The 23,291-nt window shown below is 35.4% G+C and overlaps 1 protein-coding gene across 1 annotated transcript; it reads right to left on the bottom strand.

Annotated features, from left to right (window-relative positions):
• Positions 1-4,781: 4,781 nt before the first annotated feature.
• On the bottom strand, positions 4,782-21,896 carry LOC145676047 (uncharacterized). The gene is made up of 2 exons (XM_081746899.1): positions 21,107-21,896; positions 4,782-12,327 (listed from the first exon to the last, which is right to left on the bottom strand). The coding sequence occupies exons 1-2, from the start codon at positions 21,469-21,471 to the stop codon at positions 11,163-11,165; spliced, it is 1,530 nt and encodes a 509-aa protein (XP_081603025.1). The 5' UTR covers positions 21,472-21,896; the 3' UTR covers positions 4,782-11,162.
• Between the last annotated feature and the right edge of the window lie 1,395 nt (positions 21,897-23,291).

Below are 23,291 nucleotides of genomic sequence, written 5' to 3'. Positions count from 1 at the left end.
ATAGGCTTGCTGTTCGGGGTGAAGTTCCGAGGCTAGCAGTTTTTGCTATTAATATCTTTTCTAACAGTATTGGCAGTGGACAAAAGTTAGCCCGTGTTGAAGCTTTTTGCTCCTAATTTAATTATTTTACTTTATTATTTAACGAATATATTGAAAATTGTCAGAAGGCACGTATGCGGTAATTTATTTCGGAAGGGGTCCGACTTCAATATTAGGATAAATTATAATAAAATTTTAAAAGATAATCCCCAAAATTAGACTAAATTTACAGAAAAGTTGGGATTTCAGAGGGGGTCCGGACCCCCTGGACCCACCCATAAATGCGTCCTTATTTGTCAGTAACGTTTCCTCATTTTGAAACCCTCAAAAACTTCGGATATATAAAGGAAAAAGAGTTATTTTCGATAACATATCACTTCAAGGAGACGCGTCAGTCTTATTGCACATGGTGGTATCCCACGTTCACAAGGGCAAGAATTCCTTTCCCCTGATTCTCTGCCATTGTGCTGCATCGAAAGATTAGGTTTGTAAAATATTACTCCTACGAACAAGCATGACTGGCAGATAGGAATACTGAACAGAACTCCACAGACATGCATGCTGAACTTACGTTTATAGCTACCCTTTGGTGATTTGCCCTCAAGGTCAATCGAGTGGTAATCTTTCAATTACTTCGAACAGTTCTGATAATGAAAAGCATGCCTCTTAATATAACAGACTTCTTTCGCGTAAGAAATCGAAACTTAGTTGGTCAGAGCAACTAGTCTGTGCGAATTAGGTTGTTAGTTAGTTAGGAGCCCAGTACGAGTAAGGGTTTTTATTACTACTGTTTTTATCTTTTTTATGTGAGGAAAAATAAAATTGTGACATCGCGATATCAAATGTATTTGGTTAAGTAGCATTGACTTAGCTAAACTTTAAACATCAGTAACCGTCGAAATTATTTCACTAACCGATCACTTACTGAACATTTCAAACACGTCAAACCAGTGGCATAACATGAAGGTTAACCTCTCCTCCGCAGTCAATAGTTATTCGTCCGTACTTTCAGGGGCGGACAAGGGCCGGGTGACTGCCCGGGGCGCCAAAACGAGCGTCAAAAGTAAATTTTATAATGTGTTTTCTACTGACGTTTTTGGTTTATATTCTTGTAAAATAGTGGCAATTACATGATCTTTTTCCATTTCACTATGGAAGAAGAGTTTCATAGTACTAAGGGAGCTGTATCGAAAAATGGAGAGATGGCATGTAGAATAAAGAGTGCCGGGAATTAAGTATTGTTTGTTTGTTTGCTTGAGTTTAGCGTTCCACGGTTATGCCTTAATGGCCAAGGGAGATGTGGATACTAATTATAGTGGAATCCGAACCACTTTTATCGTTCAACACTAATCCACCGGGAATTGTACCCCGTACCACAGAAGGCAGGCGTGTTAGCCACTAGACCGGGGGGGGCGGAGTTCGTATTGTTTATAGCGGGCCATATTCTTTGTGAAGTTTTCCTAGGTAGTGGATTTCTTTTTGAAAAATGGGTTTAAAACAGGGGCGTCATTTAGGGAGGGCAGGGAGGGGCATTTGCCCCCCTGAGTTTGAGATGTATATAGATTTTATCATTAGAATAGTAGTAAATCAGTGAAAAACGCGAAATTTTACTTATATCAAGAGGTCTTGCCCCCCTCCCAAAGCAATATCTGAAATGACGCTCCTGGTTTAAAATATTAAAAACACTATGATAAAATGTAAAACATAGGCTAGTACTAGGGGGGCGCCAAAAAGTCACTTTACCCGTGTGAAAATTTGGCCTGCTCCGCCCCTGCGTACTTTCTGTATATTTTTTGGCCTTGCAGCTTGTGCGGCCCCCACGCCACAGGGTTGCGAGGGCTCTACTTACGCCTACGCTTCGAACGTAATTCAATAACTGCTTAAGAAATTCTACCATCAGCGTGTCAACGGGAATATGTTTTTCTAATAGTTCCATAGAACTTTCACTCAGAACACCAGATGCAATTTTTCAGAGTGGGCTCTGGCTAAGTAGAATGAAGATGTTTCCTAAGTAAGTTCCTTTCAGAAAGTTTGCTATTTCTTTAACGGTGATGTAAATAAACATACTCATCGTTACTAGCTCGACACCAAACCATCCTGGACAAATCCCTCTAGAACAATGATCGGCAAAAGTTATTCTGCCTAATTTTATAAGCGACTCCAGGGTGAAACACTTGTTAATCAAAGCAATGCTGTGTATATACTGCCTTATTTCTGACAAAATGTAAAGTGTTTTGTAATCTTTAAACACTTTTCCTATTCTTATTGTCACCCTTGGTTGTGTAGGGCAGCCTCGAATAAAGAAGAGGTAATATTACAGTTAAGGGGCGCTATATATATATATATATATATAAGGTATTTCTTTTGTTACCTAACCATAACGGCCTAAAGTCTTCTTCAGTACAATAAAAATGCTACGTGATATTCCATTCACGAAGGAGGAAAGGATGCTCTAAATATATTTCTTATTCATTTTGTTTGCCCTGCTTCTCACAAATTATATACTTTCTCTTGGAGGGTGCTGAAAAGAGAGGGAGGAAATAAAACGTCGTGCCCTCTCATACATTTTAAATTTTGTGACGAGGTTGCTCAAATTATTACTAAAGAAAGCACTTTAAACTAAGATGTCTAAAATTACTACGTTATGTAAGGGTGGCATATTCAGGAATAATAATAATAATAATAATAAAATAATAATAATAATAATTATTATTATTATTATTATTATTATTATTATTATTATAAACATGAATGTCTTTGGAGAGCCGAAATTATGTGACACGAATCATTATAGGTAGAGCTTTAAGATGAGTGTTTATAGGGGAGGAAAAAGCAGGATTTTTCTCTCTCTGACTCTCTAACCTTAAGATTATGTGCTGAAGGTAAGAAGCACCATCATTCTACAATAGGTTGCTTTTACGTAGAATATCAATTACTTGAGTTCTCCTCCTTCGGACAACTTTCCTTATGTAGCAAATTCAAAACAATTTCAATTTAAGACAAGTATTTATAGGGAAAATTAAACATTTAATTGGGAAATCTGTTATCAAAATATCCAAACACGTAGATAGAAGATATGTAGTGAGAAACATTGTGAAACTATAGAATTCTCCAAATTAGAATTAACATTTACTGGGAAACATTCGTTATGCATAAGTGAGCACAGTGGAAATAATTACGAAACTGTTTGCAAACAAAAATTAGACACACTAATGCAAATGCGACGACATTTTCTCTTTTTTTGGTATCGTCATGAGTTTTACACATATGTTACAATTTGATTCTTTCCCAAATAAAAAATAAATAAAATAACCTTAGTTATAAAAATGACAACGGAACTTCCATGAGGTTCGAACGTACTACCTTCGGCATACAGACTCTTTGCTTTAACAAATTGAGCTATTTGTTTTCTTACGTGATCTGAGCCTGTTCCGGTAAAGACGATTTTTCATTACGATTGGGCTAACAATTCGTCTTTTTCCATATGTAATTTCCACTATTTGCTCTATCTATACGTTAATACTTAGCATAGATTCATATATTTGGAGTCCGCTGATAATACATATAATAAGACATATTACAAATATTTTGTTAAATTTTTCGTTTGTAGATCTAATCCACGTTTCTCTCAATGACATAGATGTCGCTGCTTCGTGTTGAACTGCAGAATTCCCTCGGGTTCTTGAAAATTTCCCACTTTAGCAGAGTTGGTAATTCTCGAGATTTCTGTCGATTTAATGCTTTTTGCTTCTAATTTATTTATTTTAAGCTAATATCTAACACAAATATTAAAAACGGGTTTGTTATTAACCTGTCCTGCTGGGGAAACCTTCCGAAATTTCGAACATATAAATAAAACGGAGATATTTTCAAAAAACTTCAAAATAAAGAGACGCGTCATTTATTTTGCTCATAGTAGTACATCCCATTATCCTTTAAAGCCACTTTTAAGGTAAAATAAAATAACGAAAGTTTTGGTTTGTTTCAGTTATGCCATGATGACTAAAGGAGACTTGGACTTACTGATTATAATGAAATCTGAACCACTTTTTCCGTTCAACTGTATCCCACCGGGAACCGAATCCACGCGTGCCGTAGGCAAGCTTATTAGCCACTAGACCAAGCGGATGTCCAAAATAACGATAGTTAAATATTAAATGAAATATTACATGATAAAACACACGACGGTATATATCCCTTGAATCAAATTACATAAGAAAGAAAAGTGTTTAAATCTTTTTACCTTAACGTGATCTGTTTTGTAGAACCAGAGATTCCAGGATCGCATCGTCATCATCTTCTGATTGAGTGTTCCGTGCAATCACTTTATTAATACAAGACATCTGTTTAGTTCTGAAGTGCGATAATAAAGCACTTGTCGATCCTCCTTTGCATCTAAGTACTTTTTTACACAAGAAGCATCTAGCTTCTTCTCTAGTCTCGGCACGTTCAAAGTATCTCCACACTTCACTTCGTGACATATTGTGCTTTGCTTCACCTTAATTGCTTAACACTTAATTGCTACTTTCACCCTTATCTTGCAGGTCACTGAAATGAATATTAAATGCTTGCGCATTGCGTTTGCACAGCTGACCTTGACAATCGTTGCACCATATGCACCTGCAAATGTTTACTATCAAAAGCTCGACACATTATAGGCTTAAGACTTTTACGTTCCAAAACGTTCAAATTAGAATAAAGTACATTTAAGGACGTTATACGTTATCAAAAACGTTGTTTAGGATTTTGTTTTATATATTACAGAAAATGACATTTTCGTACATTTGATTACCAGTATATTTTAACAATGTTAGCTATTGTGCACATCGAAACATCTTTTAATACAACAATATTTTAGTTTTAACCTAACATCTCTTAAACAAAATAAAATATTAATAGAACTTTCCTTACCTGGAGTTATTCAAATCTGGTACAAGTAACATTGCCAAAGGGAGCCAAGGAAGCGGGCGCTACCCGTAGGCTATACCTGCACCCCAGACTGGTAGTATATAATAATATTGCGCAAATAATGTGAAATTAGCCTTTTCAGTATAACCCCTCTCAAATAAAATGTATCCACCCTTCGATTGTGTCCCCAAGAAATTAAATCTGATACTGTAACTGGTGGTATAGCATATCATAGCCAGTTTAGAACTACAATGAACCTAATATTTTTACTTTACTTATTATTTTTAATTTTCCTATTTTTAAAATCAAATGCACTTCACTTTCCTAGAATGACACTAAGGGAGAAAATAACACCTATATGAGGAAGAACATACCGCGTAGATGGAGCCTTCTTATTCCATTGTTCAAAACTGTTTGACGATGAGAGGCTAAATCAATATTTCGTGCGTTGATATATATATATATATATATATAAACGGCAACTTAGGGTATAAATTCTAAACGCGGGGGACTCCGTCCCGACTTCGAAAAAATATGTAGGCTTCGCCCAGTTCCTAAAAAAAATACAATGGAGAAAGATAGGAAGGGGGAACAAGCGTGACGTCATACTGCTACCTACCATCCTCCTACCTTTTCGGATCCACTTTTACCCCTTTTTATGACCCCCAAATTAGAACATTTTAGATGGTTTAAAATTCTTGTATTTTTGATCATAGCAACTTGACCTGTAAAGAAGACACAAAATTTCTCTATTAATTGTACAGGAACGAAATAGGATCATCCTTAAGAATCTGAAGCTTCGACATAACACTCCATTTGTGATGTGTGTCACTGCATGAGACCACTGCGTGGTAGCGATTTGTGTTCATGCAAAGCAAAATGTGCGTACATCAGCACAATACAAAACTGAAAAAAAAACTATTTATTAATGCTTATTTTCATGACCGCAAACTAAACGCAAATATTACGTTGTGTCGAGCTCGAAAACCGCTAGTGAATGAGGGCTCAGAGCGCTTGAAAAAATTGATTTACACAATAATTTTGTACTCTGAGTTCAGGAAATGAACACCAATAGGCCTACATACATTTCAATTTCTTGCTGGTAAGTAGTTATCCGGACTTTCGGTATCCAGTTATCAAACAAGCCAAAAAGTTTGCTATAATAGATTAATTCAACGACGGTACTAAGAAAGAGCTGTTTCAAAGAAACAATACACAGTAATTTTTGAAAAGGCGGTAGATGAGCCTCTATAGGAATGCCTCCGTCTGTCTTTATTCGTGAAGACAATAAATCAAGCAATTTTTGTACTAGTATTACCATTTCTTCTATCTACTACATAATATTACGCAACTCTATCATACAGGGCATAGAGTTTCATTTCAGTATTCTCCCCATTAAATTGATCACTTGTGACTATAAATATCTACAAATTAAAATGCTAGATTTATATGTTTGTGTGCAAAGAAAAGTTTATATGTTTGTCTCCAATCCTTTTGACAAATGAGATCTCGAAAACCCCAAGTGCTAGAATCGTGCCATTTTTGCTGGGCGATTCCAAATTTTGTGTAGATTGGCCCAGTTCCAATTGAATATTTAAACAACGTGGTCATTATTTCTTTAATACATTTTTAAGGGTACACTGGAAGTGTTGACATTTTAAAAAATAACACATTCTATAAGTTATACACTCCAACACTACATGTTTGTATACAGTGGTTGTATATTTCTCAGGCGTTTGTTTCATGACCAATTGATAATGAAAATCGAAGAAAACTATTTCTCGAGTGATGGAGAATCTTTAATATTTAGGATGTTTTGCTAATGAACACCATATATCAGTGGCATTGTAATAAATTTGTATGTAATGTATTTGCTTATTACATACTGCATGCAAGAAGAAAGAAAGCACTGATCATACATGAATTAGAAACTCCAACCAGAAGTAGGCTCAATCTTGCAAACGGTGCGATATTGAAAAAATAATCGAAAAAAAAACTCTCCTTTGTGGTACCCCTTGCCGATTTTTATCAAGACGTCTTTCATTTGTGTCTATAAGGGGACATGTACAGATGTTGTGAGGAACGACAAGGATATGTGAATGATGCGCTGTGTAGTGAGTGCAGGTCAAGCTAGTCTAATTAAAATAAATCCAGGTTCTGAAAATCTATTGATAATAAGGAAGGTAATTGTATTCGAAACAACTAGAGATTTACAGAAGAGTGAATATTGAATCGAAGGAAAAACAAGTTTTAAGCGGAACTAATAATAATAATAATTATTATAAAGTGCCGTTATAATAAAAATCCCAACTGGGTTTTGATGAAAGTTCAAACTGGATTTAAGTAGAAGCTCAAAGGTAGTTCTTGATGAAAACGGAAGCCAATTTTGATTGAAAACTAAGCTGATTTGAAGATCTAAAACATATGTAGATTCTCAAGGAACCAATACCGGCTTCGGTAAACATCGCAATGGTTTTAGTAAAACCTAAAACTCAAAACTGTTCTGGGAAACACATAAAACTATCTGTGGAAAGGAAATGTGTTCCGGAGAACAACGAGAAACTATTCTGGTCAGAAATAGAACCAGTTTTGGAAAAACTGATACAGGTTTTGATGAAAAACTGAACCGGTTTTGAAGAAAACCGAAATCGGTTTCAGTAAAAAAAACCGTCCCGTTTTTTGAAGAATACAAGAACCGGTTTTGAAGAAAACCGAACCGGAAATGAAGAAAACCGAAACCGGGTTCTGAAGAAAACCGAAACCGGCTTTTTGGAGAAAACCGAAACCGTTTTTTTTTAGAAAACCGGTTTCGGTGAAAACCGTTTTTTTGGAAATTTTGAAAAACCGCTTTCGGTTTTTCTAAAAACCGGAAACCGAAAAACCGGTTTGTGTGCCCACCACTAGTATATACTGTATGTGTGTGTCGTCTTTTTAAGCGTATGAGTAATTGTATGTTTATCTGTTTATTTATATATTTATTTATTTATGTGTATTTATATATATTTATATTATTTAATTATTTATGCCAATTATTTGTTAGTTTAGATTAGTTGTGCTAAGATCGTCCTTTTGATGTGTGTGTGTAATTTACAACAGATAGGAAGCCTCGGTATAGGGAAATACGAATTAGAATACTTGAAGGGGATTGGCTGCTGCCAGGAACCAATCAGAAGCAAGATATCTCAGCTCTTGTGTGTATAGACTGCACGTTTCTCATGTATCTCATAGTGTCTGATGAAGCCAAAATGTTAGTTGGCGAAACTGTAACACGTATGTATTATTTTTTATGTGAATATATTGTTTTGCTCAGCAAATAGTTTGTTTGTGTTTAAGTATATACAAAGCAAAGCTTCTACTTATGGAAAATATTCCATGTGTAAGGATAAAATAGTATTGTAACGCCGCTAGTGGCGCATCGAACCGGAAGCATCTTATCGTGTGGAATGAGTTGATAGCCGGTAAATTTGCAATTAAGTTTGGGAGTGACATGCGTTTTACTGATAAGTAATGTGTCAAATTGTTCCTTGTGTAATAATTGTTAAAATATGAGTTTATGAGGTAAGTACAAGAGAATGTTGAGAAATAGAAATAAAAGTCATAGTCAAATAACTAGATACATGATCATTATGAAGTTAAATAGTTGTTTCGGGTGGAGATACATGAAAGTGCACGTACGAACCACTGTAAGTGGCATGAAAATCGAGGTAAAGAATGTTGCGAGCTGCGTGCTGAACGTGTTTTAATATTAATGGTTGTGCAAAAGATGAACGTTCATAATGAATGATCATAATGATGATCAAAAATTATACTACTTCTGTACTCCAGCCAACTTACGCTCTTGAAAACTCTCAATTTCTTGCAACCTGTCGCCTGTTAATGAATTAGCATCACTGTGCGCCGACATGAGTGCAATAAACAGAGTCTAGAGTTGGCAGCTACGCCTCACTACATGTACGCCAACTGAGAAGCTATGTGAATGCATTACGTTTTACCGGCAAACCAAAGTGGCTAGCAACCTATGAGAACGTTACGCCCACTGTAACGTGAGTGATGGAAAAGAATTTATTTACAAGTTTGTTGATATAGGTGAGATTTACTTTTTCGATATAGTACTGTAATATGGACAAGTTATGCATTGGTATAGCTCCAGAGTGGGACTAGGTAATCGGACAATGAAAGGTATGTGGAAAACTTTTGGTTAGAGGGTCAACAGTTTTTTATAGATTTTTAATAATGAAGCTATCCACACTGTAAATCTGTATGTTAAGTTTGGCAGTAAGAAATCTTTGTATGTACTTAGGATCGTCTATGCATAAAATACAAAAAGACGGCATCAAACCGCAGAGAAGTTAAAGTTCGAGCTACTGCTTCGGGAAAAATATTTGTGCTATCTCTTTGCTTTATCATTTCCATTGTGAACCCAGTAGTAAGGATACGGCTAGAGTCTGCGTTTGACAGTTGGGGATGCAGTGAAATATCGTTATCATTTATTGGTAGAGAACACACAATTAAAATAATTTACAATGTTCAACTCAGATGGCAAAAGAGTGAGAGTGACTTGGACAACGTGATCCCACGCTAGAGAAGTGTGCCAAATGAGATGTTTTATATTCTGCTTTTAATGTGGTGATGTACAGTAGAATGCTGCTCAAAAGTGCAGTGAACAGAAAACCACCTCTAAGCTATACTACAAAAAAGTACAAAGTCTTACAAACTATTTTACAGACTGTGCCGTAAATATGGATGTTTAGTGGTGGACGAAACATGTCTGAAAATATCAATAAGGAACAGTGGAATGTCGTTTCTCAACCAATTCTCTACATAGAAATAAGTCCGCAATACCATAGAGGCGGATTGTTTGTAGTATTAAAATTAATGAGACAGCAGAGCACAGAATCTCGTACGTTAATGTGAAACTATTTGAGCAGAGGTCTGTCCAAAAACAATCTTCGTCGGGTGTTTCTGCAGACCATATAGGAACAGTGCTCAAACTTTACTTGAAAGATGCCACGAATCATTTCCAGATGTTGTCAGAAGGTGACAAAGTTGCTCATTTTGGTGACTATAACTTGAGCTTAGATATGGATCTACAGTAAACATGGGATAACGTCAGACACAAATGACATCTCTTTGTCGACTATTCTACTCAAGTACTCAATTTGGGATAGTACAATTTTCATAGCACGCGTAAAATTAACAGTTTAGATTATATAATCTCTATTCCTCCAACAGAATGCGACATCTCATATAAACTCTCCGCACTTGTGAGATTTTTGTCCTTTGTGGATTATCATTTACTTTGCAATATGTGAACTTGAGTAAATGCCTTGCTAAGCTCTTTGCATCTATTTGGTGATTGACTTGTGTTCACCTGCATTTCAAGGTTTGAGCGTAGACTATATCGTCTTCCACACCTTTCAAGTGTGAGGTTTTGATCCTGTGTGGCTCAGCACGTATAAACGTTGAATAAATTCTATTTTTAGGATTTTTGCAAGGTGAGATTTTGCTACTATGTGGATTCAAATGTGTGTAGCCAATTTCGAACGTCGATTAAATGCCTTTCCACTCTCTTGGCATGTGTGATGTTTTACTCCTGTGTGGATTAACATGTGTCTAGCCAAACTTCAAAGTATATCAAATGGCATACCACACTCAGGGCATATTAATGTATATTAACATGTGTAGCCAGAGTTGAACTTCGATTAAACTTCTAACCACACTCTTAGCATACGTGACCTTTTTTTCCTGTATGGATTAACGTGTGTGTGTAACCAAACTTAAACGATATTTAAATTCGTCACCACACTCTTAGCATGTATGATATTTTGTTCCTGTGTGGATTAACATGTGTGTAGCCAAACTTGAAGGTTAATTAAATTTTTGCCACACTTTTGTCACGTGTGTGGATTAACATGTGTGCAGCCAAACTGGAACCTCGATTAAATGCCTCACCACACCCTTGGCATTTGTAATCTTTTCCTCCTGTGTGAATTAATCCAAACTTCAACGTAGTCTAAATCCTTTACCACACGCTTTGCACGTGTGAGTTTCTTCTGTGTGGATTAAATGTGTGCATCTAAACTTGAACGTAAATTAAATGCCTTATCTCACTCTTGGAAGGTGTGAGGTTTTCCTTCTGTGTGAATTAACATGATTGTAGTCAAATTTGAACGTCGATTAAATGCCATACCACACTTACGGCACATGTGAGTTTTTTATCCTGTGTGGATTAACATATGTGTAGCCAAATGTGAACGTTGACTAAATGCCTTACCACACTCTTGGCACGTGTGAGGTTTTTCTCCTGTGTGGATTAACATGTGTTTAGCCAAATTCGGACGTTGAGTAAATGCCTTACCACACTCCTGGCATGTGTGAGGTTTTTCTCCTGTGTGGATTCTCATGTGTTTAGCTAAATTCGGACGTTGAGTAAATGCCTTACCACACTCCTGGCATGTGTGAGGTTTTTCTCCTGTGTGGATTAACATGTGTTTAGCCAAATTCGGACGTTGAGTAAATGCCTTACCACACTCATGGCACGTGTGAGGTTTTTTTCCTGTATGGATTAACATGTGTATTGCCAAATTTGAACTATCAGTAAATGCCTTATCACACTCTTGGCACGTGTGAGGTTTTTCTCCTGTGTGGATTAACATGTGTTTAACCAAATGTTGACGTCGATAAAATGCCTTATCACACTCTTGGCACATGTGACGCTTTTCCCCTGTGTGGATTAACATGTGTGTAGCCAAATTTGAACGAAGAGCAAATGCCTTACCACACTCTTGGCATGTGTAAACCTTTTCTCTTGTGTGGATTAACATGTGTGCAGCCAAACTTGAACGATTAAATGCCTTACCACACTTTCGGCACGTGTGAGGTTTTTCTCCTGTGTGGATTAACATGTGTTGAACCAAATGTGAACGTAGAGTAAATGCCTTACCACACTGTTGACATGTATAAGCTTTTTCTCCTGTGTGGATTAACATGTGGGTAGCCAAAATTGAACGTCGATTAAATGCCTTGCCACACTCTTGGCACGTGTGTAGTTTTCCTCCAGTATGAATCACCATGTGCGTAGCCAAACTTGAACATACTCTAAATTCCTTTCCACATACTCCACATATGTGAGATTTTTCACCTGTGTGCACTAACTCAGCACTTGACATAGTTGAACTTTGACTAGAGCGTTTATCACTATTTTGGTACGTATGACGCTTTTCACTTTCCTGTGTCACCATGTTTTTTGACAAATGTGATCGATGAAATCCTTTGCCAAACTGCGTCGAAGTATCACATTCCTTATAAGAATGAGAAATGGCTTTATTTAATGTAGTAAACGTATTCCCTTCTCCGTAGAAAGCTAAGATGTTATCGCGCCTGCAACAAATTCAACAAACAATGAAATGTAAATGGAGATAATGATTAAGTAGCAAGAAAACATGTAATCATTCGCTATATTACATGATAAAGTTACGCAATATTACATGTTTTATTACATTAAATATTGTAGAAATATGAAATGGAGTACCATATCACTATTGTCTCAAAATAAATGGCTGTAGTTTGTTTCACTATATCAAATTGAACTATCATTTATATCGTGGCGGTCATAAGTCTATGACCAGGTATTGTCGGCTGCCTTGACACAAATGCACAGTATGAGAATTAAATCTGTCTTATCTGTAGTTTCGAGTGGAGAAAAAAAACAACTTGCGATCCAAAGGTTTAGGAACAACTCAACGTATTAATAGAAACTGTACCGAAGATCATTCACTTATATCATCATTACAGAAACAGGAAATGCGTTTTGAAACGAATTAAAAAATTACATACAACTTTCCGAGCTGAGGCAGAGAAACTTAGAGTAACAAGACTAAAGACGAATCATTTACAGTGTTGTGATCGTGGTTCAGTTGTCTAGGGGCTTGACCAGTAATCTCGAGGTTCTTCGATCGAATCCACGTCAAGCATTTCTTATTATTTTTTTTTTTTTTTTTACTTTAGGAATTTTGATGGAAATAGATCGGCGATAACACACGCTTCCTTACATTCAAATATTTGAATACTAGTTTGTTTCAGCACTTGAAAAATCAAATTTTCAGGAATAACACTAATAATAATAATTATCTCAAAGAATATTTAAAAATTAAAAACTTATTATCGCTCAGGTCGTACCATTACAAGCAGAAACGTGATATTAGGCAAAAAAAAATATTTCGGTTTTGTGTAATGTTGCCCATGAAAAGACGAATTTCTCATCTCGATTCTAAAACATACCAAACAAAACCGGATGAAACATTTTAATTCGACACGGGACAAGGTTAACTCACACTATAGTCATGCTTTGGAGATGAGAATCGAGACGAGACCAAAACTATCGTAAACATTTTTCATCTTATCTGATTCTCGAAATAGTGTGTGCCACTCTTTAAGCAACAATTGCTCTGTAACAGAATCTTCATACCTCATTTTGTTAGTTTGTATTTCAGAGCTCACTGAATTATGGTGTGTGTATATATTTTTGTAACAAAGCTTTCATAATTACATCTGTAAACTTCACAAGTTAGTTTATTACAAGCTTTAGTTTTCAATTATTTTCAATTCTTTTTTTTAGTTATTTTCCTGAAAACGTACAGTAGAATATATTCTACACGAAATATTAGCGGGAATCTTTCGTTTAAATTTGAGAAGCTATACAGGTGTCTCATGAAGGTACGGAACCCCTTTCCCGAAACCCCTTCGACATCTTCTGTAGCTTAGCCACCATAACCATTACTTAAAAACAAATTTAATTACGGCTTTTGTGAGTTCAGAATCCCTACTTTCTACACGAAAATTATCTCGAAACTTTCCGTTATAACATTTAACTTTCCTTTATAACATTTAGCTAGTTGTAGGGAAACTTTCCGTTATAACATGTAGCTAGTTGTAGGAACGTATCGAGAGGGTATGTGCTGTTGGTCCTGACACTTCTCTCCAATCCCGACTATTTTGTAACTTATGGCTTACGCTACGGGTTATTTTACAGGCTTTAATACAATGTGTCCTCATACGGAATTTGTTACCTATACTATTATTATTATTATTATTATTATTATTATTATTATTATTATTATTATTATTATTATTACTGAATATTTGAGACCTCAATATTACGTCCCACTGCCGTAGCAAAGCTGGGATAAATGCAATAAACAAGTGACAAATCTTGGGAAAAAGACGAAAATCAATGTGAAGGTTACGATTATATTTACAAGAATCTTACAACTACCAAAAAACACGATTTCAACCACACGGCGACCGTTTTCCGGATTAAATTATAGTAATCTTCCTACAACTGCTTTTACAACACCATTAGTTATACAGATAACGTGTTGAGTTTTGAATCTGATTAGTCTAGTGTCAACAGTCAATTTCCATCAGATCCTCGGCGAACAGAATTAATTAAAAATAAAGCAAAGGGATAGATAAAAACAAGAAGTAAGAAATGTAGATTTTTCATGTAAGTTAAGTAAATATGTTTTGACCTTGAGAGCAACAGAGAGATTAATGTAACTCATAAAAATTTTTCTTGTTGATTTTTAATTCTATGTAGATGAGAGTGGATAGCAAACAGCTGATTGAGTATACACACACACACATACATGTTTTATACTATGCACCTTCATGTGCATTTATGAATAAGAGTAAATGTTTTAATACTAATACACAATAACACACTCAGCAATGCTATGTGATAATATGTAAAAAAAAAACAGTATCTCGTGAAAGTTTCAACACAATAACTGTGCAAACAAACAGAGAACATATAGAGAATGTTTCGGAAAGCAGGAATTAGTACGCACAGGAAAAGAGGAAGCAGAACAACTGAACTAGTCAGAAGAGCAAAGAGAAAAGCAATAGCGAACAAAGATCAAGGGGGAGTAATATATAGAGAAGGATGCGAGGAGTGTAACAAAATTTACATAGGAGAAACAAAAAAAATGCAAAAAAAAGGATTAAACAGCACCCGGATGATGTAAGATTGAAAATGGACAACGATGCGATGTACAAGCATCAGAAAGAAACAAACCACAGGATAGGGTGGGAAGGAGCAGAGGTCATAGAAGTAGAGAACAGAACTTTGGTGAGAAAATGGAAGGAAGCCAGAGAGATTATGAAAGCAGGAGGCAAGGTGATGAACTGGAATGCAGGATTCTCGATAAATAAGGAGTGGGAGAAGATTCTGCTTAAACAAGAAGGAATAAAAAGGAAGAAGAAAGGGAAACAAAATAACAAGAAAAATAAGGATAATTAGAGGACAGAACGCATCCAGCGCAAGAAAAAAGTAAACCTTTAATTGGACACGTGTGCAGCTAAAAAGTGAAAGTGAAAGCCAGACAAGTGTTACTTTTTAAAGAAGGGGCAGAGCCTAATTAAAATTAACCTCCGGACAGTATATATAAGTGATGACCAACTCCCAGCAGCCAGAAGGAGTGGAAGTCTGACGAAGACACAGTTATTGGGTAGAAACTGTCACGTGATACTGTTTTTCAATTATTATCACATGGCCTTGCTGAGTGTGTTATTGTGTATTAGTACAAAATGGAATCAAGGCCTGATAGAATAGTTATAGAAAATATTTTATATATGGTACTAGTTTATATCTGTGTTAATTTTATATTGAAGCACTTCGCAAAGTGGAACCTGAGTTGTGAAAAGAAGGATTGGTTGTTAATGGTCGTAATATCAAAATTCTTAGTGTTTCATGTTTTAAGTGCATGTTTCTTATTTTCGTATTAAACTCAGACATTTATATTTTTGTACTTTCAATTAGTTGCTCGTAATTCATATCAATATGAAGGCTAGTGTTTTAGAACAATTTCAAGCAATGTTGACAGAGGAATTAGAGAAACAATTAGAAACCATTGCTCAAAAATGGTAATGAATATTGGATGTCTAGGACAAAAAATAGATGAATCAGTAGGAGAACTTCAACAGCCTGTAACAAAAACGATTTGGGAGCGTAGGAAAGAGCGAATTGAATGCCAAAGCTGACAGCTTACGTAATAATATCAAAGTAGCCAATAACTCCTTAACTGAAGTACGCTCTGAATTAGTTAACGCGGCCAACCATGTTGATTCAGTAACTGCTGAGTTTAAAAATAGTGTAGCGGAATGAAAGATAGGTCTCAGTGTGTTCTATGAATACATGCGAACGGCACAGTTTGAGTGTAGCAAACCAACAAAATAAAAAAGTGCAAGGCGGAAAAGAAACAGTAAATACTCTTGAATTCGAGCCGGCCCACGTTGTGAAAGATATGTGCCAAATAAACCAGAAAGTCGATTACAGTCAGGAAAAGGAAATATGCAGTGTAGAGATAGCGAAAAAGAAGAATCGTTACGCATACCTGTAGACAATTGTTTCCAATGTAATTGTTTTGCAGGCAAGGGATACCGATGTTTCACACATGATAAGCGGTAGCGTTGAGGTTGCGCGTATCCGTCCTCTCGAAAAAGCCAGTGAAGGTTTGAGAGTTCGATTGATGATTTTGTGTGATAACGAAGTTACAGCGTTGTCGGTTTTGTGTCGCAGGCAAATGGTTTCGCGCGACTTAACAAATTCAAATTTGTCTTTGTAACGGTGTATGTCTAACGTAAGTTGCATTTTAGTGCTGCAAATCCATTCCGACTTTATCAGCTTTGAGTATTGTAGAAGGAAACGAATTCAAATTCACAATAGACCAGCCAAGCGAATTGTGTTTTACGTAGTGAACGTCTCGTACATAATATATCGGTCGGAAATGTTTACCGTAAACAAGCGTAAAAGTAACACTTCCAATAAAGCACACGCAGTCGAAAGTCATTTCCGTTATAGAACTGAAATGTAACACCAAGGTTAAGAAGAAAAATAAGATGGCCAATGATACCCAGTTGAGTTTTCGTAATACATTATTAACGTAAACTCGATTTCGAGGAGCATAATCAGTAGAATTAAAATGAGCAGACGTGATCATATCAGTACATCAGATGCAACATTTATTAATTTTCAGTTGCCGAAATGATTGAATTTTCAAGCTAGTACTTCACTATTGCGAAATTGTAAAGAGCGAAAATTTAAGTGTAGTGCTACTCAAAATGTAGACAAGTTGATTGCTCATGATGATAAGAATGTTCGTCGACCTCCACGTACAGCGTATTCTCAGCACGCACAACCACACATTAGGCGTGCAGTAGGAAATAAGTTGAGAATAAACGGAAAGTGCCTTGGTAAGCGTAATTCGGAACGAACTAAACTCGGTCAAAGACGAACTACATGCAAATTAAAGTCGAGCTGTAGGCGAGGTTATTTCGAGTCAAACATGCGGAAGAAGTATACATCGACTCCGAAGAGCACTAAAAAGCTTACGCGAAAACACGTAGGAACATTGTATAGTAAACTACATGGCAAAATATAGTAATAGTAAGCGCAAACCTAAAAATATTTTTATGACAGGTATCGCAAAGCAGCGTAAATCCAAACGCCGTAAAGGAAGGCGTGGCATTACGTGGAAATTCAGTAAATACGCTGTAAAAAGGAGAAAAGTTCCGCAAATTAAACAAACAAACTGGAAAAGTACACGTAAACGTGCTAAATTACAGCTTACAAGCGTAACCGGCACAGATGGAAATTAAAATCTTAGCACAAAAAAGCGTGAACTTCACTTGAACTCGGGCTAAACCCCGGAAGAGATGAGAAATCAGAAATACCGAATTTGAACTTTTAAACTTTTAGAGAATGAAAAAAGGATTATTGTTTATTTATTTGATTATTTCCCCGAATTTCGAAGGTTACTTTTCAGAATCAAAGTGTGTGCCTACTGCCACTGACGCACCAGTCCAAGAAACCATCAATATCGCTCTACAATCAGGTACGTTCACTTAGATGTCATGTTTTATGGTTTCCTTACAGCTTTTGGAGATGAAAGATGAATGTGAAAAGGAGAGGAAGGACAGCATTGGAAATTTTAAACAGGTAATTGATTTAGAACGCGATTTCGGACTTTGAAATTGTAATAATACCGCACCACTTTTGAAAAGTATGGCTATCCCGTTTTGGATGCGGACTTTCAGTATCGAATTCTTATTAGGATGTTTAAGTTTTGTATTTTTTTCCTTTTCAGGTCTTTCCAGTTTTGGGAACCATACTTCATAATAAAATTGTATTATCAAATCTTGTTTTGAGTTTTTAATCATTCTCCTTTATGTTTACATTAACATTTAGCTGTCCCCATACAATCAAGCATTTAGAGACATGTTAGGCAATTAGAGATAATTACGAACATAATTAGAGAAGTACTAGTAATAACTACAATTAATCAGAAAGTTAAAATCTTGGATAATTAAAAAAATGTGCTATTCAGATAGTGAATTCTTTCATCTGATGTTGTGATTCTATAATGGGAAAATATGCGAAATTTGTAATGTAAGATTAAGGCGCTGTCAAAATACTGTAAGTTAAACACAAGTTAGTATAATATTGAAAGTAAATGACAATAAACTTGAATTTGATAAAGTTGCTCGTTGATTTGTTCGTCGTTCGATATATATATGTCGTCTACTATCAAAAGTCAATGTGCATTCAATGTGACTAATGATACCTGAAGTTAATTGACTTCAGAGAAAGCGATATTATAAGTTAAGAAGAGTTGAAAGTTAAAATATAGTTCATCCCCTAGGGACATCACTACTTTCGTTACAAAATTAAAGTGATGAAACCAGTGCGACGCCTGGTTGGGTCCCAGCTAATGTGCAGATTCGGCAATTGATTAAAATTTCAAAATTTTGTTCTAACTTTTAATGTTTGGCATAATTAGAGAAAATATAATAGTAATAAAATTGATGTTCGGATTTTAGATTTTGATATAATAATTAGTTTTGATTTGGATTTAGAGATAATAATTAGAGTTTTGATTTGGATTTAGAGAAAATAAATTAAATGTTATTCTTTTTGATGTTTGAAAATAACTCTTGTTTTCTTGTGCCGGGAATCATAAACCGGTCTCGAGAAAAAGGGAAGCCCGTTTACGATTCCACGGTACCCTTTACTACGATAAACACCGGATACTATGATGTACCGATAGTACGGAGTGCCTACGTCAGTTACGCAATATATGGTAAAATTAAGGTTTATGTTATGAGAACGTATTAAGATTGCTACGTACGAGTAGGCCCTGAACAACAATAATGTTTAATGAACAAGTGAATATTACTGTTATCTTGTGTTTCACTAATGTGACAAATGCTCTCGGATGTGACTTTATTCTCGATAAAGATAAGGTTACATTTGTAAACCTACCAGTTTTATAGGTACGAGCGGGTCTGAAGTAATACTAATGATTAAAAAATTGATGAATGGAAATGTGGGGCTGTAGCATTAAATCTCCTCCCAGGGTGTATTTCTTCTTGTCTTTTTCATTATATTTATTTCCTTAAAATGCCTCTTCAAGGCCTGAATGTTGACAGCCCAATTGAGGTTGGGAAACTAACCCTGATTTGTCATGAATTGAATGCCGAAGGCATGCAACTAGGGTGGTATGTAAGATGTTAGGGTAGAAGCGATTCATTCGAATCGTCAGGGACCCTGCAATCTTCAACTGTAAGAGATTGTCAGCACCGTTGGTTTTAGGATCCAATTTATTAATCTGTATATTTAATGTATGACTTACAACCTGTGTTGTCAACTAATGACGCACAGAATGGCGCTCCGTAGGGCTTAACCGCCGTTTAACTCATTTATTTGTATTAAAATGTTCAAACGGTTATTAGTTACGTTGTATAATATAACGAAACTGACTTAACATTGACAGAAATTGTTTTAAAATTTGGCAGTCTTCACAGTGACTGCTTTCCATACCACGACAACAACAAATCCTCCCTGTAATTAGAACTGGTGCTGACCCCCAACATTAACGGCAAAATAAAGTTACATGTTCTATCGTAGGGGGTAGTTGAAACTTCGTGTACACAGTTCATGGTTTTACCGACGGAGGACTGTGAAACTCTCTTCATATTTTGTGGGAAGTAATGTCCGATGTGCAAAGTAACCCCTTGTCAAGGTAGGGGCTAGTAACCACTGTAAGCGAAATGAAGTATCAAAATTTACTGTGGCAAATCATAACACGGAACTATGAAAAGGTTTGGGAATGAACGGATCCATATAATTAAGAAGTTACGTCCCTAATGTATTGTGTTGCTTTGGAACACAAATATACAAGCAAAGAAAGCATTACAGGATGTTACCTATAAAATACTTAGGAACGTACAAGAACACATTCAACACGTAAGACATGTAAGTCATCCTAAATACAGAATTTTGCGCTATCCTTGTTTACCCACATTCTGGGTAATGCCCTAATCTGCATAGCAATCTTATTTTTACCGGCCATCTAGCACATGCTGGTTAGCGTTGTTTTTACAATAATTCATACATCTTGTACGTTCACCACGCCCCTAAAGTGATCACATATTGAGAAATGCAGGTCCATACCCTAAAAATGATTCCTGGGAATGTAAAAAGTCGACTTCCTTGAAAAAATGAGTGCAGCTATGAAATGGACTGATGTATGGACCTCTACAAATAAAGAACATCCATTGTTGGTTAAAACATTCTTTATCTTGTATTTTACTTGTTTTCCGAAGCCCGCCGGAAAAATCAGGCTAGACCCATTTGAGCTAAATCCTAAATAAAATCACAAACGTCCATAATTTATGTTCGAATATAATACATTACAGGTTTACATTTGTAAAATTTTAGGATAATTACCATTCTCATTATTTGTTATTTTACATGTCTCTATATAAATAAAACAATATCGTCGATCACCTATATTTTAAATATGTGGAACAATTAGTGAGAAATGTGTAACCAATAATAAAGAAATAATTATTTTATCAAGATATGAATTACATAAGAATTGTATGGATCGTATCAATCTTGTTATTATTTTTATTTGGTATACAGCTTGTCTATGTGTGCCATATCATTTCCAAATTGTAGGCTACTAACTTACGTTCATGATATCTCCCATACCTAAATATTTCTCGTGAAGTATTGCTTTTAACCAACAAAATTTCCGAAACCATGTAACCGTATTATCAATTTCAGCCAATTAGTTAATGAAGAATTGAACATTACCTTTCTGGCCGAACTGAATTTAAACTTTTTGTTGTTAGTTGTTGGGAGTCATTAGAATCCGACGCGCAAGTCTCCTGAACCACATTTTTTTTTAGCGTTTCTATATTACTTTCAAATTCAGGATCTTCTTCTAGTGCTAATTCTGGTTTCACCCCATCAACGTTTAGTTTCACATCCAAAGAGCACATAGCTTTATCCTTGTCCACTGATACATCTCCTTCCGTTGTAGATAATATTAACTCTTTGTTGTCATTCATTAGTCCGTATGTCCACCCTCTCCCTTCGAGCGGATCTTCATGAGGTAAGTCATAAGCAATTTCTTCTTTGCACATCAATTCCGACTTAACAGACGCCTTACCAGCCATTGTGCAATGAAATATAATAAGAATTTAACACTGTTCTTATACTCCCCCTATATTTTACGCTGCCAGTATTAATGAAATGATTTACAAGTACGTTCACAAAAGCAACTTTATATTTCCAATCTTCTTCTTCTTCCTCTTATTTTTCTTCATCAACCACTACTCCTCTCTCGGCAATTGATTGTTTTAGTTTGTAGTAAGCATCACAAAAGTTTTGCATACTGTCATTATCACTGTATTGAACAACAATATCGGCAATTTAGAAAGGTAATTAAACGTGTAAAATGTAAAGATTAGAATAGTTGAAAAATGATAAAAAGTAACAAGATGTGTACAAAGTCATAAAACAGATAGAAAGTAGTAAGTATGATAAAGCGAAAATACGTGAAAAAAGAAGTGTCGCAATCGGGAAAAAGTCAAATTTCAGGTTCAGGTTCAGGTTCAAGGTATTTTCCTTCCTTCTCTTCGGAAGTTTGGTTCCTGAAAAAAAAAGAAGAAGAGAAAGTAAATACTGCTCTTTTTTCGTTTAAAGTTTTCCATTTTCTTTTTCCACGTAAATTCAAGAAGTTATTTGTTTTTTTTTTCTATTTCTTTCTCACTTAGTTCCCTTCCATTTACATTAAAGCCTAGCCTCCAAGCTAATTTAACCAAATTTCCTTTCATTTTCATTTCATCGATCCATTTCCATTTTTCCCTGATTTTTAAGGTTTTTCACATTTTAACAATAAGTGTTCTAATATTTCATCTTCTTTAAAACATAATTGACATTTTTCGTTCGCTTCTTTAATTTTTTTCAATCTTACCCCTGTTTCAAGGCTCCCTGACCTGGTTTTGAAAAGTAAAATGCTTCGTAAATCATTGTTCATATAATTTATTTTCTCATAACGCCTCTTATATATGTATATTCCTTTTAAACTGATCTTCTTGACTACTTCTTCATAACACTTTTCCTGCGCTTTCTCTTTAATTGTTTCTTCTGTGATTTTTTGGAGAGAAATATGGTACAATAGGAAAAGGTCAGAATAAGGAGAGAAGTTCGAACAGTTAAAGGGGACTGAAGGCCAAGTTCAACAGAACAAGAGGTAGAGAAAAGTGAGGAGTGTAAAATGACTGGGGAAAAGTGTAGAAAAAAGAAGAGAATGTATGAACGTGTAAAGGGAAAAAAGTGTGTAAGTGTAGTAAATATGTATAGAAAACCCCACACAACTCCCGTCATGACAGGACACACGGAACACGATGCACTCGCCATAGCGGCCACTCTACTCAATATATCAAGGATACTCTCCCGGCAATTATAGACGATACTTCCAATCAAATATACGATCAGGTTTTAATATGATACAGAATAATTGCTTATTGAAAAAATTAGTTCTTCTTCGCAAATAAAAAGCCCGACCTAACAAAGACCATTGGAAATTTATAATGTGTTTAAAGCCACTGTTGTATACTTATTGAATGCATGAGCTACCACTGACTTTATATATATATATATATATATATATATATATATATATATATATATATCATTATGAATAATAATAATTATTATTATTATAATGATATGCGTAACAATGAACGAAATGTGGTTGGTGTGTTTTCTTTGTACTTTTGTTTTGATATTATTGTTTTCCAACGTAAATTAAATTGCACTAGTTATTTTTTTCGTATATTGTATTCGTAAAATGTTAACTTTTACCAATGTCAAACTCATTCAAGAGTAGTGATAGGCAGTGGGAATATTTCCGGTGGAAAGGGAAATAAAAAACGGGAATATTCCCGGGTTGTTCTCTTGCATATCAATTTCCGGGAAGGAATTTATTTCC

This window comes from Thermobia domestica, chromosome 18, assembly GCF_964235325.1.
Source record: "Thermobia domestica chromosome 18, izTheDome1.hap1.1, whole genome shotgun sequence".
Classification (NCBI taxonomy): domain Eukaryota; kingdom Metazoa; phylum Arthropoda; class Insecta; order Zygentoma; family Lepismatidae; genus Thermobia; species Thermobia domestica.
This window is presented reverse-complemented; position numbering and strand designations above follow the sequence as displayed.

Coding starts and splice junctions, on each gene's coding strand:
- LOC145676047 (XM_081746899.1), bottom strand. CDS start 21,471: ATGGCTGGTAAGGCGTCTGTTAAGTCGGAATTGATGTGCAAAGAAGAA. Junction 12,328..21,106: donor AATTCAGTTCGGCCAGAAAG/GTAATGTTCAAT, acceptor AATTTGTTGCAG/GCGCGATAACATCTTAGCTT.